The following is a 15468-nucleotide window of genomic DNA, read 5'->3' on the forward strand; positions in this document are numbered from 1 at the left end:
ATATAAGCTCCAGGGTCACATAACAAAACATGGATCAAGAGCAATAATGACAGGCAGAGTGGTTCAGGACTATAATCCCAGCTTCTCAGGAGGCGGAAGCAGGAGGATAGAGTATGAGGTTGGGGAAACTTAGCAAGACCTTGTCTTTAAAAAAGAAAAAGAAAAAAAAAAAAAAACAAGAAGTGCTAATGAAAGCTCAGGGCAGACGCAGAGAAAGTGATATGGGCTTCCATTAGACCGTTTCAGAGTGATCTAATGAGGTAGGACAATGAGAGGAAACAAGCCTAATAAATTGAACAATCCCCTGGAGTGAGATTTAGAGAGAGAAAAGGGTGTGTGTGTGTGTTTTACTGTCCTTCACATCTTTTAAACTTAACACCCCCTAAAACTGGACTATTATCCAGCTGGAAAAGACAAATATTTGTTCACCATTTATTCAACAATGACTGAGCACCTCCCAGGTACCCGGTGCAGGGGAACAAGGACAAATAAGGCAGGGTTCCTACCTACATCTGGCTCACAATCTAGCAGATAAGTCAATAATTAACTGTTATACTAAGTCATAAGTATAAGAGACAAGTACTGGGCGGGGCACAGTGGCACACACCTGTGATCCCAGTGGCTCAGGAGGCTAAGGCAGGAGGATCGTGAGTTCAAAACCAGCCTCAGCAAAGGTGAGGCGCTAAGCAACTCAGTGAGACCCTGTCTCTAAGTAAAATATAAAAAAAAAAGGGATGCTGGGGGATGTGGCTCACTGGTTAAGTGCCCCTGGATTCAATACCCAATACCAGAGAGAGAGAGAAAGAGAGAGAGAGAGAGAGAGAGAGAGAGAGAGAGAGAGAGAGAGAGAGAAGTGCTGGGACAACCCAGAGGATTCCATTGCCCTTTCTGCCTGAGAGTTGATCAAGTCTCACAATGCCAGGTCTCCATCCAGCTGCCATCTTCCCTGTGGTACTTCCAAATTCAGGTGCCTTGGTTGATGTAGAGAAGAGCTTTCTCCAGCACCAGCCACTCAGGAACCATAATAGGAAGTTAGCCACTGAACCAGGATTACAACTGCCCCCACCCCACTAAGCATTACTGCAGGTCCCTACCCCTAGCCACACTCCAAACATCCTTTGGATACCAACCAGCTCATTTTCAAAGTCATGTTGCCCTGAAGAGGACGTCGATGACAATCTCTGGAATCTGGAGTCACTAGAGACACAAAAGGAAAAGAGAAATATATGATTCTAAAAAATAAAAAGTAAAAAAAAAAAATTATATCCAGGATTTTGCTGCCCAATCTTAAAGATCTATCCCTCACAATCTAGCAGATAAATTAATAATTAACTGTAATGCCAAGCCATAAGCCAAAACTACTATCCCTCACTGGTTGTGAAAAATAAAGAAAAGATAATTCCCATTTCACTCTGAAAAACGCAGTCAAGGATAATACCCATTCCCAGGTACAGCATAAAACTTTGTTATGTGAAATTAATAACATGGGGTCAGGGCATCAATAGACCATCCCTGTGTGCTCACAACCTCCAAGCTCAGCACAGGACTCATCCACCTAAAGGGACTTTAAAGTGCCACCTGTTTGTAAGACACCTCCTAAAATATCAAATAAAATTGGGAATAAATACTGTCTTTGGTCCTACCCTGGTGACCTAGAATGGCAGAGAATCAGAGTTCAACTCTGGAGAGGGGACCTGAGAAACAGACACTCCACAGAAGGCAGCAGACTGCACACTCTACCCAGGGAGGTAATACCAGAAAGGAGAAATGCAGGACCTTTCAGGGCCCTGTAACTGGAGTGAGGGGGAGGGAGAAGAGGAAGCAGAGGAGAAGGGGATGGGAAAGAGAAGAAGGGGGAAGGAAAGGGGGGGAGCAGGAGGAAGAGGAGGAAAAATAAGAACTACAGAGCCAGGCACAGGGACATAGACCTATAATCCCAGTGACTCCAGAGGCTGAGGCAGAAGGACCACAAGTTGGAGGCTAGCTTGGTCAACTCAGCTAGACCCTGCTTCAAAAAAAAAAAAAAAGGGGGGGGGGCTAGGGAGCTGGGTGCAGTGCACACCTGTAAGGCCAACAACTTGGGAGGCTGAAGCAGAAGGATTGCAAGTTCAAGGCCAGCCTCAGCAACTTAGTGAGGCCCTAAGCAATTGAAATAAAAAATAAAAAGAACTGGGGATGTGGCTCTGTGGCAAAGCATCCCTGAGTTCAACCCCCAGAACCCCAACCCCTACACCCTCAAAAAAAGCCTAGCTATGTCATGGAGCCATGCTATTAATTTCATATAACACAAGTTTCATTCCATACCTAGGAATGGGTACTGCCTTTGTCTTCATTTTTCAGAGTGAAATGGGTATTGCCCTGTCTTTTTTTTTTTTTTACAGCCATTGAGAGTCAGTAGGTTTAGTCCCAAAAATAAATGAATGAATAAATAAATACTATATTTTATGAAATCTAAAATATCACTGGTTGTCAGTTGCATAATTATTTCATGAACCACTAAAAAAGAAACAATGTTGCCAATCAAACTGTGACCATCATTGATAAGACACATCTCAATTTCAGACTTGAGAAAACGTCAAAATGTGTGTTCTAGGTAGATGGACTGTTATTTTATATTGTGCATTTTAGTCAGATCCTTTGTTTTGAGTACCCCACATTCATAGTGAATTGGAGGTGTCAGCAGTAGGTGAATTTTTGCTTTTCTCCCACTCCCGGACCACTGTCCCACTTTTAAGAGCCTAAAACACGATGAAACTTAATTTTCAAACCATTGACACAGATAGTCTCAATTGACCTCCACACCATGGGGAAGAGAAGGCACAAGGAGACCTTGATTAGCCTGGACCAGGCTCACACAGCTCTGGAAGTGGCAGCGCCTCCTGATCCCTCGCACTCTCTTCTACTGTAGAGCGCAGCCACACTCAGGGCTTAATGTGCCTGGAAGGTATCAGATGCCCCCCAAAATTCTTCACCTTGCTTTCACGAAGGCCAGAGGAGAGACAATCTTCTTGTCAGGAAGATGCATTTACAGAGACTCCTCTTCCTAGCCCAGAGGACCTCCCCCTGCCACACACACACACACAAAAGACCACATGTCAAGAGGGGCTGCGGAGTAGAGGGGCTGCCCAGAAGAGAGGCTCTGGGCAGGTGGCTGGTGGGTCCCTGAGTTCCCACTCCCTTCTGGTTGCCACATCTTACCCAAGATTCAGGGATGTGCAAAGCCCAGATGGAGTTGGGAAACCCAGGTGTACCGCTGAGAACTCATCACCACCCCTCATGTTAAATGGAAGAGCCATCAGAGCCCCGGCTGGAACTGGAGGGGCCTGAGGTCTGAGTGGGGGGAGCTGTGTTTGTTTGTTTGTTTCAATATTTTTTTAAGTTGTCAATGGACCTTTATTTTTATTTATTTACATGCAGTGCTGAGATTTGAACCCAGTGCTTGACACATGCTAGGCAAGTGCTCTTTCTCTGAGCCACAACCCCAGCCTGAGCCTGTGCTTTCTAATGAGCTCCTCCAAAGTCAGTGCTGACCCAGAAAGAGGACCAGAGATCCCTGGCAACCCTGTTGCCCTTTTTGATCCACCTTGGTCAGCCCAGGGCCTAAGCTAATAATGAAGATGGCACATTAAAAATATTCAAAGACAAAAGAAAGCAGGCATCTTGCTCCACGGACAGCAAAAGCCTTAAAAGTATCAGGGTTTCCCAGGTGGCCAAGGCAGTTCCAGCAGCAGAGGTAGCTATGGCAGAGGCAGAAGGTTTTAATACGGCCAGGAAACAAAGCTTAGCAGGAGAGGAGAGCCGAAGAAGTGACAGGGATGGATTGTGAACTCAGCCAAGCACCATGGTGGCAGGCCCTCACTGCTACAAAGAAGACATGGTTCAGACAATATTCATGGGTATGGGCAAAGAGCCTTGAGGTCTATGTTGTGACTGAGCGTACACAGGTTATTTTAGTTTCTGTTCTATGGAAAGTGTCGAGCATGCCAACACGGGGTTTTCATGTAGATTTTTAAAAAAATTTTTTGGCCCCCATGCTGTTGATTGCTAAATGTCATAGTCTGATCATGATGCTGAATAAATGTCTTTTAAAAAAAAGTATTGGGGTTTCTTCCATAGGCAGAAGCCAACAGGGCTCATGGCCATGGCCCAGCAAGAAGTCCCAAAATAAAGTGGGTGTCTGGGACTTGATTTTCTCTCTTTTTTTTTTTTTTTTAAAGAGAGAGAGAGAGAGAGAGGAGAGAAAGAATTTTAATATTTATTTTTTTAGTTCTCGGCGGACACAACATCTTTGTTGGTATGTGGTGCTGAGGATCGAACCAGGCAAGCGCGCTACCGCTTGAGCCACATCCCCAGCCCTTGATTTTCTCTTGAACACAGTTATTGTGTAACAAAAGGCTGATCTCATGGGTCTGTGGTGATGAGTAGAGAGAACCCAGCTTATTGTACAGGCCTGGCAGATAAGCCCAATGAACACAATCTAATACCAACATCACTGGTAGGCCCTGCCCCCTGCCCCATTCCAGTCTCTCTCTCTCTCTCTCTCTCTCTCTCTCTCTCTCTCACACACACACACACACACACACACACACACACACACACACACATACACACAAGGTCATATTCTAGGTGATGTATCTTTTTTTACCTGTCTGTTTCTGACACCAGGGCAATGCGGCCATAATCCCAGAATCTTCTTCTTATAATGGAGAACACCAATATTAAACACTAAAATAGAAAAGACACCATGTAAAAGTACATTGGATGGATTCAGGAGCAAAGCCCACCCTCTCAGACTCAGCAAGATAAGAAGAAAATCATCTTGGCCCAGAGATGGCATAGAGCTCCCCAATGTCACACAGCTCAGTGTCCCAATGCTCTGTTTGCCTTCTTCACTAGCTCCCATCACCTGTGCCCAGGTCACCCAGGCTGTCAGACCGATGCCAAACATAGCCTGGAGCCCTTCCAGTCAAGAACACCAGTCCTAACCTTTGCCTTCAAGGTAGTACTAATGCCACAAGGCTCTGATCTCAGCCAGGATCTGCTTCAGTGGCTTCAACAACAAGGTCTGGCCTTGCAGCAGCCCTGGGAACCCGCTTCCTTCCTAACTTTACATAGAACTTCTTTTTTTGTTTGTTTATTTGTTTGTTTTTTAATTTATTTTTTGAGATAGGCTCTCCCTACATCACCCAGGTTGACCTTGATTATTCCTTGGCTGAAACAATTATCCTGCCTCAGCCCCCTGAGTAGCTGGGGCACAAATGACACCTTGCCCAGATTTAGAGCTTCATTTTAAATTATAGAACCACAAGCTGAGCACAGTGGAATATACCTACAGTCCCAGCAATTCAGGAGGCTGAGGTAGGAGGATGGCAGGTTCAAGGCCAGCCTGAGCAATTTAGTGAGGCTCTAAGCAACTTAGGGAGACCCTGTCTCAAAATAAAAAATAAAATATTAGGGATGTAGCTCAGTGATAAAGCGCCCCTGGGGTGGGGGCGGGGGTTCCATCCCCAGTACAAAAAAAAAATTACAGAACCATAGCAACGAAGCCACCCCAGGCTGAGCCAGAGATGGTCAGGTTTCTACTTGGAGTTTGGTTCTCCTGAAAGCAATCTATGTGGAAACTGGCACAGAAAATGCATAGACAGAAACCCAACAAGGCCCTGGAGCTCTGGGTACGCTCAGCCTCAGTGAGCTGGGACAATCAACAGGCCTATGTGTCCCACAGCAGCATAAGGAGAGGACTGAGGACTGCTGAAGGACTCTCTTGACTTTTGCTGGCTCTAGACAGCTAAGAATTCTAGACCTCCTTACGCCCTACGTGTACAGAGAACCTGGCAGGGTCTTTGATGGGTCCCTGACTTTCCCTAGGCAGGCTCCCTCCCTTCAAGATTCATAGAGGTGGGCAGATACAAGTCAATTAGCACACTATTGCTAATCAGAAATTGGGTTTTTGTTTCTTTTATTGTTATTTTATGTATAGATGGTGCCAGGGACGAACCCCAAGGCCTTGAACTTGCTAGGGAAGCATTCTACTTTGAGCTACACACCCCCAGCCCAGATCAGATTTTAAAGGCAGGTTTTCCAAAGGGCCTGAATGAACCCCAGAAACCCCGAGTTCCTGTGGTGTTTTCTCAAGGTGAATCACGAAGTTAGGGATATACTTCCAAAGATGAGAGAGTCATGCTGTAACATGAAAGTCACTCAGCAAGCGCCTGCCCTCTATCTGCAGCTGTTTCTACCTTGGTATGTATGGTACAGACATCTCCCACATATCCATGTTTTCCAGGGCCCTCTGACTCTTATATGTCCCCATTCACTGTATAACTTCCTACAATAAAAACTCACCCCCAGAGTGGGCTGGAGATAAGGCTCAGTGGTAGAGCATGTGCTTAGCATATGTGAAGCCCTGATCAATTCCCAGCACCAAACAAATTCACTCCCATAAGGCCAGGCACGGTGGCATATGCCTATAACCCAGTTACTCAGGAGTTCAAGATCACTTGGGCAACATAGTGAGACTCTGTCTTAAAACAATAACAAAATCTATACCATCACCATCACCACCATCACCACTACCCCGCCCAATATGCTCCAATAGAATATCTTTCTTCCCAATAAGCTACCCAGACTGATTGGGGCCGCTGCCCAGGCTCCAGAATCCTCACCTCAGGCAAACTTCCCACCCTGAAGATCCAGGGCCACCTGCTTCCATTAATCCCACAGGCTCTCCATCAACTGTCTATCCCTCCCTCCCAACCAAGGCTAGTAGGCATGACAGTGCTTTCCACCTACAAATGGGTCCTAGCTCTAAGAAACGGTTACTTGGGCCTGACATGGTGGTGCATGCCTATAATCCCAGTGACTCAGGAGGCTGAGGGAGGAAGATCACAAGTTCCAGGTCAGCCTCAGCAACTTGGTGAGGCCCTAAGTAACTTAGCAAGATCCTGTCTCAAAATAAAAAATAAAGGGCTTAGGATGTGACTCGGTGGTATCAGTGGCTCTGGGTTCAATCCCCAGTACCAAATAAATAAATAAATAAATAGAAAGAAATGGTTACTTGTTACTTAGAGAGCCCTTTTTCATGAAAGCCAAGAGGACCAAGTAATGTAGCAAACCTCTTGTGCAACAATGTAGACCTTGATCCTAGGATCAACAACAACAAAAAAAAAAAAAAAAAAAAGAGGAAGAGAGGAAGTCCCTCTCTCCTTCCAGTGAACATATTTTATACCAAGTTTCCCTCACCTCCCACCATTCAGGGCCCCTTCCACCAGGGACTGGGGCCCGCTAAATACCCTAACTCTCCTCTCAGCTTTCTCCCTCAAACCTATCTTCCAGGCCTAGGTGGTCCAAGGGTATCTAGTCAATCTGTCCCCATTCACCTAAATGGGCTCGGTTAGATATTAGGAGATGACATCAGGAGGGGCCCAGTATCCCACGTGCATTTGTAAAAAGAAGGTGCATGATAAACCAAATGAATTTTAACTAGCTGGCCTGGGGGCCTGGCTCAGTGGTAGAGTACTTGCTTAACATGTGGTAGACCCTGGGTTCCATCCCCAGCACTGCAAAAAAAAAAAAAGGCCTCGTGCTGAGGATTGATTCTGAGAATCACTTTATGATCCTCTAAAGCCATAAGAATCCCACAAGGAATGAGGTGCAATGGCACACACCTATAATCCCAGCCGCTCTGGAGGCTGAGACAGGAGGATTGCAAGTTCAAAGCCAGCCTCAGCAATGATGAAGCACTAAGCAACTCAGTGAGACCCTGTCTCTAAATAAAATATAAAATAGGGTTGGGGATGTGGCTCAGTGGTTTAGTACCCCTGAATTCAATCCTTGGTACCAAAAATAGTAGGGCTAAGGATGCATGTGGCTCAGTGGTTAGTGCCCCTGAGTTTAATCCCTGGTATCAAAAATTGGAAAAAAAAAAGAAAAAAGAAAAAGAAGAATCCCAGAAGGGGACAGCAGGTGACCCTAATGAACTTGGAATTGCACCTACTCTACTCTAGTTCACACCTTCTCTTCTCATCTCTCATCCCTCCTGAGACTCGCCCTTCCCAAGCGCCATGAAGACAAATTAGGCTCCTAGCTCTACAATCAGGGTCAGAAGAAAACAGCAGCTCTGTGTGCTCTACATGTGCATGCCCTCGTCCAATCTTCTCCAAAATTCTCTGAGGGAAGAATTATTCCAGATCAGAAACCTGAGGCCCAGACAAACTATGTCACATGCTCAAGCTCACAGAGCTGGTAATGGTAAGTAGAAAACTGGGATTCAAACCAGGATCTGAAACTTCATCCGAGTCTCTCTGAAGGCTCTGGGGGGATTAGTTAAACATGGAACTGAGAGGGGACATGTTCATGAGGGATCTCACCAGGAAGCAGCTGACGTCTATGAGTAGGACAGTAGGGATGCCTCCAAAAGTGACCCCCTGGAGCACGGTGCTGTTTTTGGCTGAGTTGTAGCAGTAGGAGTCATTGGGCTGGTCCCCAAGGCCCAGTTGCTCTCGGATGGACACAGTCTTGGACTGCCACAGCTCCAGGAATGGGGAGGTGGTCATCGCACTTGCCGTCCCTGGGGAACAGGACAAGACAGGCGGTGAGGGTGCAGACTCTCCCACAGTTCTCCCAGGCAATGCTAGCAGAGCCAGAGATGGGTGCTTCCCAGGGCTGGTGGGGCACAGGGAGCCAACAGGAATCAGGGATAGCTGGACACTGGGCCCTCTGGTGCCTGGCAGAGTCTGCAGAGAATAGCCCCATTGTAGAAACAGCCCTGGAGGGTCAGATGGTCCCAGTGGACAGCTCATCCAGGAACTTGGCGGGGTGATGCCCCAGAGGAGGGGGGCTGGGGAGAAAGGAGGGACAGAATTTATTGTGGCTGGTGGCTAAAGAGGTACTAGCTTCAAGTACAACTGCTGGGAAAATAATTCCTATGGAGTCTCCGGGAGATCCAGGCAAGGGAGAGGAGAAAGGGACACAAAGGCAGAGAAGAAGAAAGTACAAAGACAGGCAAACGGGGAAGAAGGGAAGAGCCAAGGACACACCCCAGTCTACCCATCTGAGCCACAAATGAGACTTCAGTCCCACTATTCTCAGAATGTCAGAGCTGGCACCTCAGAGACGGGCCCAGGTGACACACTTGGAAGTAGAGGCACAGAAGATTTGAAGGCCTGCCCTGAGACTAGGAAGCTGGCTGACGCAGTCTCCTGACTCCCCAGCTCTTTTTTTTTTAATTGATTGATTGTTCCAGGGATTGAAAACAGAGGCACTTAATCACTGAGCCACATCCCCAGCCCCCCCCCTTTTTTTTTAATCTTAGAGACAGGGTCTCACTGAGTTACTTAGGGCCTCTCTTTGAACTCATGATCCTTGTGCCTCAGCTTCCTGAGCCACTGGGACCAGCTCTTTTTGTCTAGGCCACACTACCACAGGTTAATCCACTGAGAGACAGAAGGCAGGAAGGGCAGCCAGAGGGGGAAGGCAAAGGGGGTGATCTAGTGGGTGTGTGTGGGGGAAGTGTCTCAGGACCTCCAAAGACCCCTCAGCTCTGTCCTCTCGGCCATGTCTCCTAGGCCTCACAGAGGCCTCGGCCTTTCCAAAACAAATACCACTCTAGGCTGGGTTCCTGGCATTCCTGGTGAAGCGAATGGAAAGCTTCAGTGTCTGTCCCCTGGCACCAAAGACCAAGTATTTGGTACCCAAGTTCTGGCCTGCTCATACTGCCTGTGGCTAAAGAACAAGAAATGCTCATCCCTCCCTTCCTTGAGTTTCTCCCACCCCCACATCTAGCTAAGTTAGAATTCTCACAGGACATCTAGCCTTTCTACCTGCTAGAAAGAAAAAACTCTTGGAGACAAGAAAAAAAAAGGCATGGAGAACCCAAACCACATGTTCAGACTACCTGGGAGTATTTGTGGTGTTCATGGTGGGGTGTGTGGTGGGGGATGATTCTCAGTTCAAACTCCTGGGATTGCCATGATAGGGATAATCAATCTCTCTCTCCTTCCCTCCCTCCCTCCCTCTCTCACTCTCTCTCTCTCTCATACATACTCACACATGCACACACACACCCATTCCCCCCCAGCCCTAGAAGTGCGGGAAGGATGGGTGGATGGCAGGCCCCAGACAAGGGGGGGATTGTCTGGAAAGCCACGTCATTTTCTCACCCTGGTAAGAGACTTGGCAATGGCTGGAGGTATTAGATGTTTTCATGTCACACCCATGAATTTGTGGCTCTGAACAGACTCACAAAAAGCTATGTCCAGGAGCAAATATTTTTGACTTCTCTCCTTTGAACCACACCCATGGGCACTACCCCAACAGAACACCCCAGTGGACACTGAAGGCCAATGTTCACCCCTCTTTCCTGTCTCCGCACTTACCAGACACCAAGGTGGGGGATTGTTAGAGAGTTCTCAGCTGAAATTGTCTCCAGACAGGGGAAAGGCAGCCCCCATCCCCATACACACAACCCAAACTGCAGGTGGACCAGGCCTGGGCCTGCCACTCCCTTCCTGCCAGGCTTTCCTGACCACAAGACCCGCCCCGAGGCCCGCCCTGGGAGACCTGGGCACGGGCCTTTATAGACTCTCCTGCAGCAATGAAGACCACAGTACCACAGGAGAGCTGCCCTCTTCCAGTTTAGGGGTTCTATTTTGGGGAGTTTTTGTTGTTATTGTACTGGAGATTGAACTCAGGGGCACTCAACCACTGAGCCACATGCCCTATTTTGTATTTTTTAATTTAAAGACAGGGTCTCACTGAGTTGCTTAGCACCTTGCCGTTGCTGAGGCTGGCTTTGAACTCACCATCTTCCTGTCTCCTCCTCCAGAGTTGCTGGGATTACAGGCGTGAGCCACCACACCTGGCCCAGTTTAGGAATTCTAGACAGAAACCTTTCACCATTTTTCCCCTAAACACATATCTGCTCAGATGTCTCTGAACCCATTTGGAGCTTCTGGTTCTGCCCTCCTGCTCTGGATTTCCCCTAAACTCCCAGAATTGGGGCCCCATGTGCCAGCACTCCAGTGCACTGCCCTATTCCTCTCTTCTCACCCAGCAGCACCTGTGGCTCCAACGTCTCCCCTCTTGTCCAATGTCTTGAGGCAGTGACCAGGCCAGCGGAATGGTCCTCTCCCCACAGAAGCACTGTAGCTGTCAGCTTAAGGTAGGACCCCAAGATGAGGGTCTTATGAGGGAACTTAAGGGCTGTACTGTACCCCAAGTTCCCCAGAGTGCTAAAATCAGGAAAAGGGAACACAGGAGAATAAAAAAGAAAGGCTTGGAAAGTGAAGTAGAAAGGGAAAAATTCCTCATAAAATGTTCACAGAGGAACCATTGACCCTAGAAAGAGGAGGCTGCTATGGTGGTGCTGCATGGGGGTGGGGGTGGGGGACCCTTGCCAGTGCTGCTTTAGAGAAACAGAGGAAGGAGGGTCCCTGTGACTCCTCTTCCCCTACAGCCCCAGTCACATCTTCAAGTCATTTTGCTCTTGCCATACAAGGACCTCAAGTGATTACAAAGTTTGAAGAACTGCCAAGCATGGTGGTGGATGTCTGTAATCCCAGCTGCTCAGGAGGCTGAGACAAAAAGGAGGATCACAAGTTCAAAGCCAGCCTCCGTAATTTAGCGAGGCCCTAAGCAACCTAAGACCCTGCCTCAAAATAAAAAAGCACTGAGGATGTAGTTCAATGGTTAAGCACCCTGGGTTCAATCAATTCCTGATACAAAAAAAAAAAAAAAAAAAACCTGAGGAAGATCAGCCTGCAAGTAAGCCAACCTGGTAATCTGCAGGACAGGCCAGATGTCAGGACTCTCTCATCCAGGTGTCCTGTCCTACCGGCTCCAGGTGAGGAACAAGGTGAGGGCATAGCTTCCAGTCCAATCACAGACTGTCTCTGCCCATTAGACCCATGAGTCAGACCCTGATGAAACATCTCCCATCTCTGACTTTTAGTGGGCCAGGCCCCTCTGTGTTTTCCCAAATAGGCTTGCTCGGAGAGGACAGCTAGGGAACACACCCATCACGAGGTATTCCTGCCAGCTGAAGAGAAGGTTGTGAAGGGTGTGGAAGGACAGCTGGCAGTTATGGGGAGGAAGCCAACCCAGCAAAGTGGGGTTGGGGGTATGGGGCCCTGGGTTCCATCCTCAGCACCATAAAAAATAAAATAAAATCAGTTCACTACTCAGGAGGATCACAAATTTGAGGCCAGCCTCAGCAACTTAGTTGCTATCAAAAATAAAAAGAGAACTGGGGATGTAGCTTGGTGCGAGAAGACTCCAGGGTTTAATCCCCAGTGCCAGAAACACACAACACATACACACAAACAAACAAAATCTCAGCAACTGGAACTGGCTGCATACTTCTGACAGTATTTGGTCATCTCATATTTGTTATACACATATAGACAAATGCTTGGCACTTATCCATGACTTTGAGAAAGGTCTTCATTTATTCTCTCATTCCTATCCAACACCTAAGATTATGAAAGGCAAAAATTACTGATAAGACCCAGAATCCAGGTGAGCTACATGTGACAAGTTAAGCCCACAAACACCCAAAAAGTCTGGTTGTGGTCAGTGAACATGGCTTAGTCCAACAGGTGGTCTCAAAATTGCCAAAGTTAACCACAATACTAACCCACTGCCCACTTGAGTTTGTAGCAAGGACCAGCCTCCTCCTGTAGCAGAACTTTGAAGAATACTAGGCCTCCCAGAATTGGGGCCCCATGTGCCAGCACTCCAGTGTACTGCCCTATTCCTCTCTCCTCATCCAGCAGAAGGCCCCAGAAAGTGTGTGAACATTGTTGGTTCTTGCAAGCAAAGAGGATGCAAATTCAGAGCCCTTATATCATCACTAAATCTTTAAATATTGTTATGATAGCAAGACTTCAAATGACTTTAGCTCTTCAGTTTATCATTAGCTAACTTGGATCTTCCAGGTGCAGACAAAATCATACAAACACAAATTTTTTTTTTTTTTTTTTTTTTGGTACTGAGGATTGAACTCAGGGGCACTTGACCACTGAGCCACCTCCCCAGCCCTATTTTTATTTAGACACAAGGTCTCACCAAGTTGCTTAGGGCCTCCCTTTTGCTGAGGCTGGCTTTGAACAGGCCATCCTCCTATCTTAGCCTCCCTAGCTGCTGGGATTACAGGCAAGCACCACCTCACCTGGCCAAACACAAACTTCTTATGGCCCCACCAAACAGGGCCCAGGGACCTGGACAACTGTTTACCTCTACAGACATCAGCCCTGGAGCACAAAGAGGATTTCAGCCTCTGAAATATGAGAAGTCTCCAGAGCTGGGGTCCTAACACCATGGAGATTAGATGTTTAGCCACTCTGTGCCTTGGTTAAAATACGGGCAGTGATGCTGTTTCTCTCATAGGGCTGCTGGGAGGCACACACATGAGCCAATGCCTGAAAAGCACTCAGCCCAGAGCCTGGCCCTAGTGACCACTCAAAAGCTGTTTGTTTCATTTTAAGTCACTTTCCAAAGAATGCAAAACATAGTGGCAGGTCTCCACCTGTCTTCCCTGTTAGAGCCAGATGAACAGCTAGGAGAGACTTTTGTCCCAACACTGAGCAAAGGAGGCCTCAGCTTCTGTTTTGAGGGCACAGAAGATTTGAGGACATCTGGCAGGTGGCAGAGGAAGGAAGTAGGGAGGAAGACAATGGAGGCAGGAGTGTTTCTCCACTAAGGGATGACCTGTCTTCCATTATCCCCAGTCAGCGGTGGTCTCCAACTCTGCCAGAGCTAACAACAAAAAAGCCCCAGGATGCCTCCTACATCGCCTTTGATCCCACAGGGCTTGTATTGGTGACCACCATCCAATGGCTGAATCCCAAACCCTCAACAGAGTGGGAGTGGGTCAGAGAAAAAGCTTTAGGGCTAGAAGGAAGCTGAGAGGCCATTGACTCCATCAAGCTCTTGGCCCCTGCCTTTGAGGACACAACCTGGGGCTGAAAGACAGAGGCCACCCCAGGGTCTCAGGTAGCCAGTCTTATCAGGTACTAGAACCTTGGAGGATTTGGTTTCTTTGCTCTGGCCACCCTCCTTGCGCCCCCCCCCCAAGTCCCTAGCCTCTCTCATCAGGATGCCACCAGGGCAGCAGGGAGTGATCACTTGGGGCTGATTTCTTGGACACCTGGCCCTTTCCCAGGCTTGCCTCAAAGAAATGAAGAAAAGCCCTCCTCATTAATCCGAGAGAGCTCCCGCTGCCAACAAATTGCAAAGAGAAAGGTAGAAAGGAGGAAAGGATCCGCCACTGGGTGAACAGCTGGAGCCGGGAGAGGGAGGTCTGGTAAAGCTGTCAGGCAGTCCGGAGGAATTCCAGGCTGGAATGAGTCGTAGGGTCCCCCAGACCGATCCTCTTCTCCCACCCACCCCGCTATCGGCCCCCCTGCTAGGGGGTGGGAGCCGCAGAAACTGGGAACCGCGCCCGGGAAGTGGACAGTTGGCGTGGCACCTCAGTGTAGACCCTCGGTCGCGCAGTCCCAATAACCACGGAGGGCCCCCTCGCCCTCCTCAAAGCCCCCTTCCCACTTTACCTGCGACGGCGGCGCTGCTGACGCGGCCTGAGGGAGTGGTCTGGCTCCACCTGGCCGGGCGGGGCGACGTCCGGACCACTTAAAAGTTACAAAGTGAAACTCTGGCGCTTCCTGCACATGCGCAGAGCTGCGTCTACGGGTTGCCCAATTTGGAGTTTTCGCCTGCGCCGGCGCGGGCCACAATGCCACCAACTGCGCCCTAGGCTCTGCGCCCCTCCTCTGTCCTCCGCCGCAGCCTGGGCCACCTGTCGCTGTTCAGCCCTCGCAGCCCTGGCCTGCTTGCAGGTCCTAGGGGCCAAGGAGGGCTCCACCCGACTTTCTTCAGTCGCGCTGGACGTCGCCTCTGCCCGGACACTTTGTGGGGAACTGGGCAGAACACAGGGTGGTCGTGGCGCGCGGAGAGCATCTGCAGACGTTCGTGTGCGGCCGGGTGTTGCTTGGGGTTCCCCCCTCGAGCTCTTAGGCCCGCCCAGGGAAGTGGGGGTGGAGTGGGGTGGGGTGGGAGTTCGCGGAGCTCAGCCTGAGCCTGCCCCCCAACTCCAGGCAGCCTGCGGCTACACAGAGCCCCTCTACAAAAGGCCATGAGAGTTCAGATGGGTCTCCGTTCGAACCCAAGTGGAGGTCGCAGCATTTTCAGCCCTTTCCGAGGCTAAGCCCGGTACAGCCCCTGCCAGGGCTCTCTGGGGCGCCAACCCCTCCGCAGCTCGCTGAGCTCTAGGCGTCTCCTGGCGGGGAAACCGGGTGTTTCCAGGGAGTCAGTGACCTCTGCAACTGGTCTGCGAGCTCTCCGAGGGCAGGACACGTGCGAGGTGGGCAAGGTGGTGTGGCTAGGACGGCTCGCCGGCCGCAGCCAAGTGTCCCTCTTCTCAGGTCTGATTTCCGTATCTGCGAAGTAAGGCTGTTGAACTTAAAGCCTGCT

The 15468-nt window shown here is 49.0% G+C and overlaps 1 protein-coding gene across 1 annotated transcript in view; it reads right to left on the bottom strand.

Moving 5' to 3' along the window:
- Positions 1 to 15236, bottom strand: part of Tmem63a (transmembrane protein 63A) — a 38117-nt gene extending 22881 nt beyond the window's left edge. Inside the window, exons 1-4 of the mRNA XM_005326530.5 lie at positions 14550 to 15236; positions 8370 to 8569; positions 4646 to 4725; positions 1131 to 1197 (exon numbers count right to left, since the gene is read on the bottom strand). Coding sequence (XP_005326587.1) covers positions 1131 to 1197; positions 4646 to 4725; positions 8370 to 8555 — 333 coding nt within the window. The 5' untranslated portion in view covers positions 8556 to 8569; positions 14550 to 15236. The remainder of the gene's footprint in view (positions 1 to 1130; positions 1198 to 4645; positions 4726 to 8369; positions 8570 to 14549) is intronic.
- Between the last annotated feature and the right edge of the window lie 232 nt (positions 15237 to 15468).

This window comes from Ictidomys tridecemlineatus, chromosome 10, assembly GCF_052094955.1.
Source record: "Ictidomys tridecemlineatus isolate mIctTri1 chromosome 10, mIctTri1.hap1, whole genome shotgun sequence".
Classification (NCBI taxonomy): Eukaryota; Metazoa; Chordata; class Mammalia; order Rodentia; family Sciuridae; genus Ictidomys; species Ictidomys tridecemlineatus.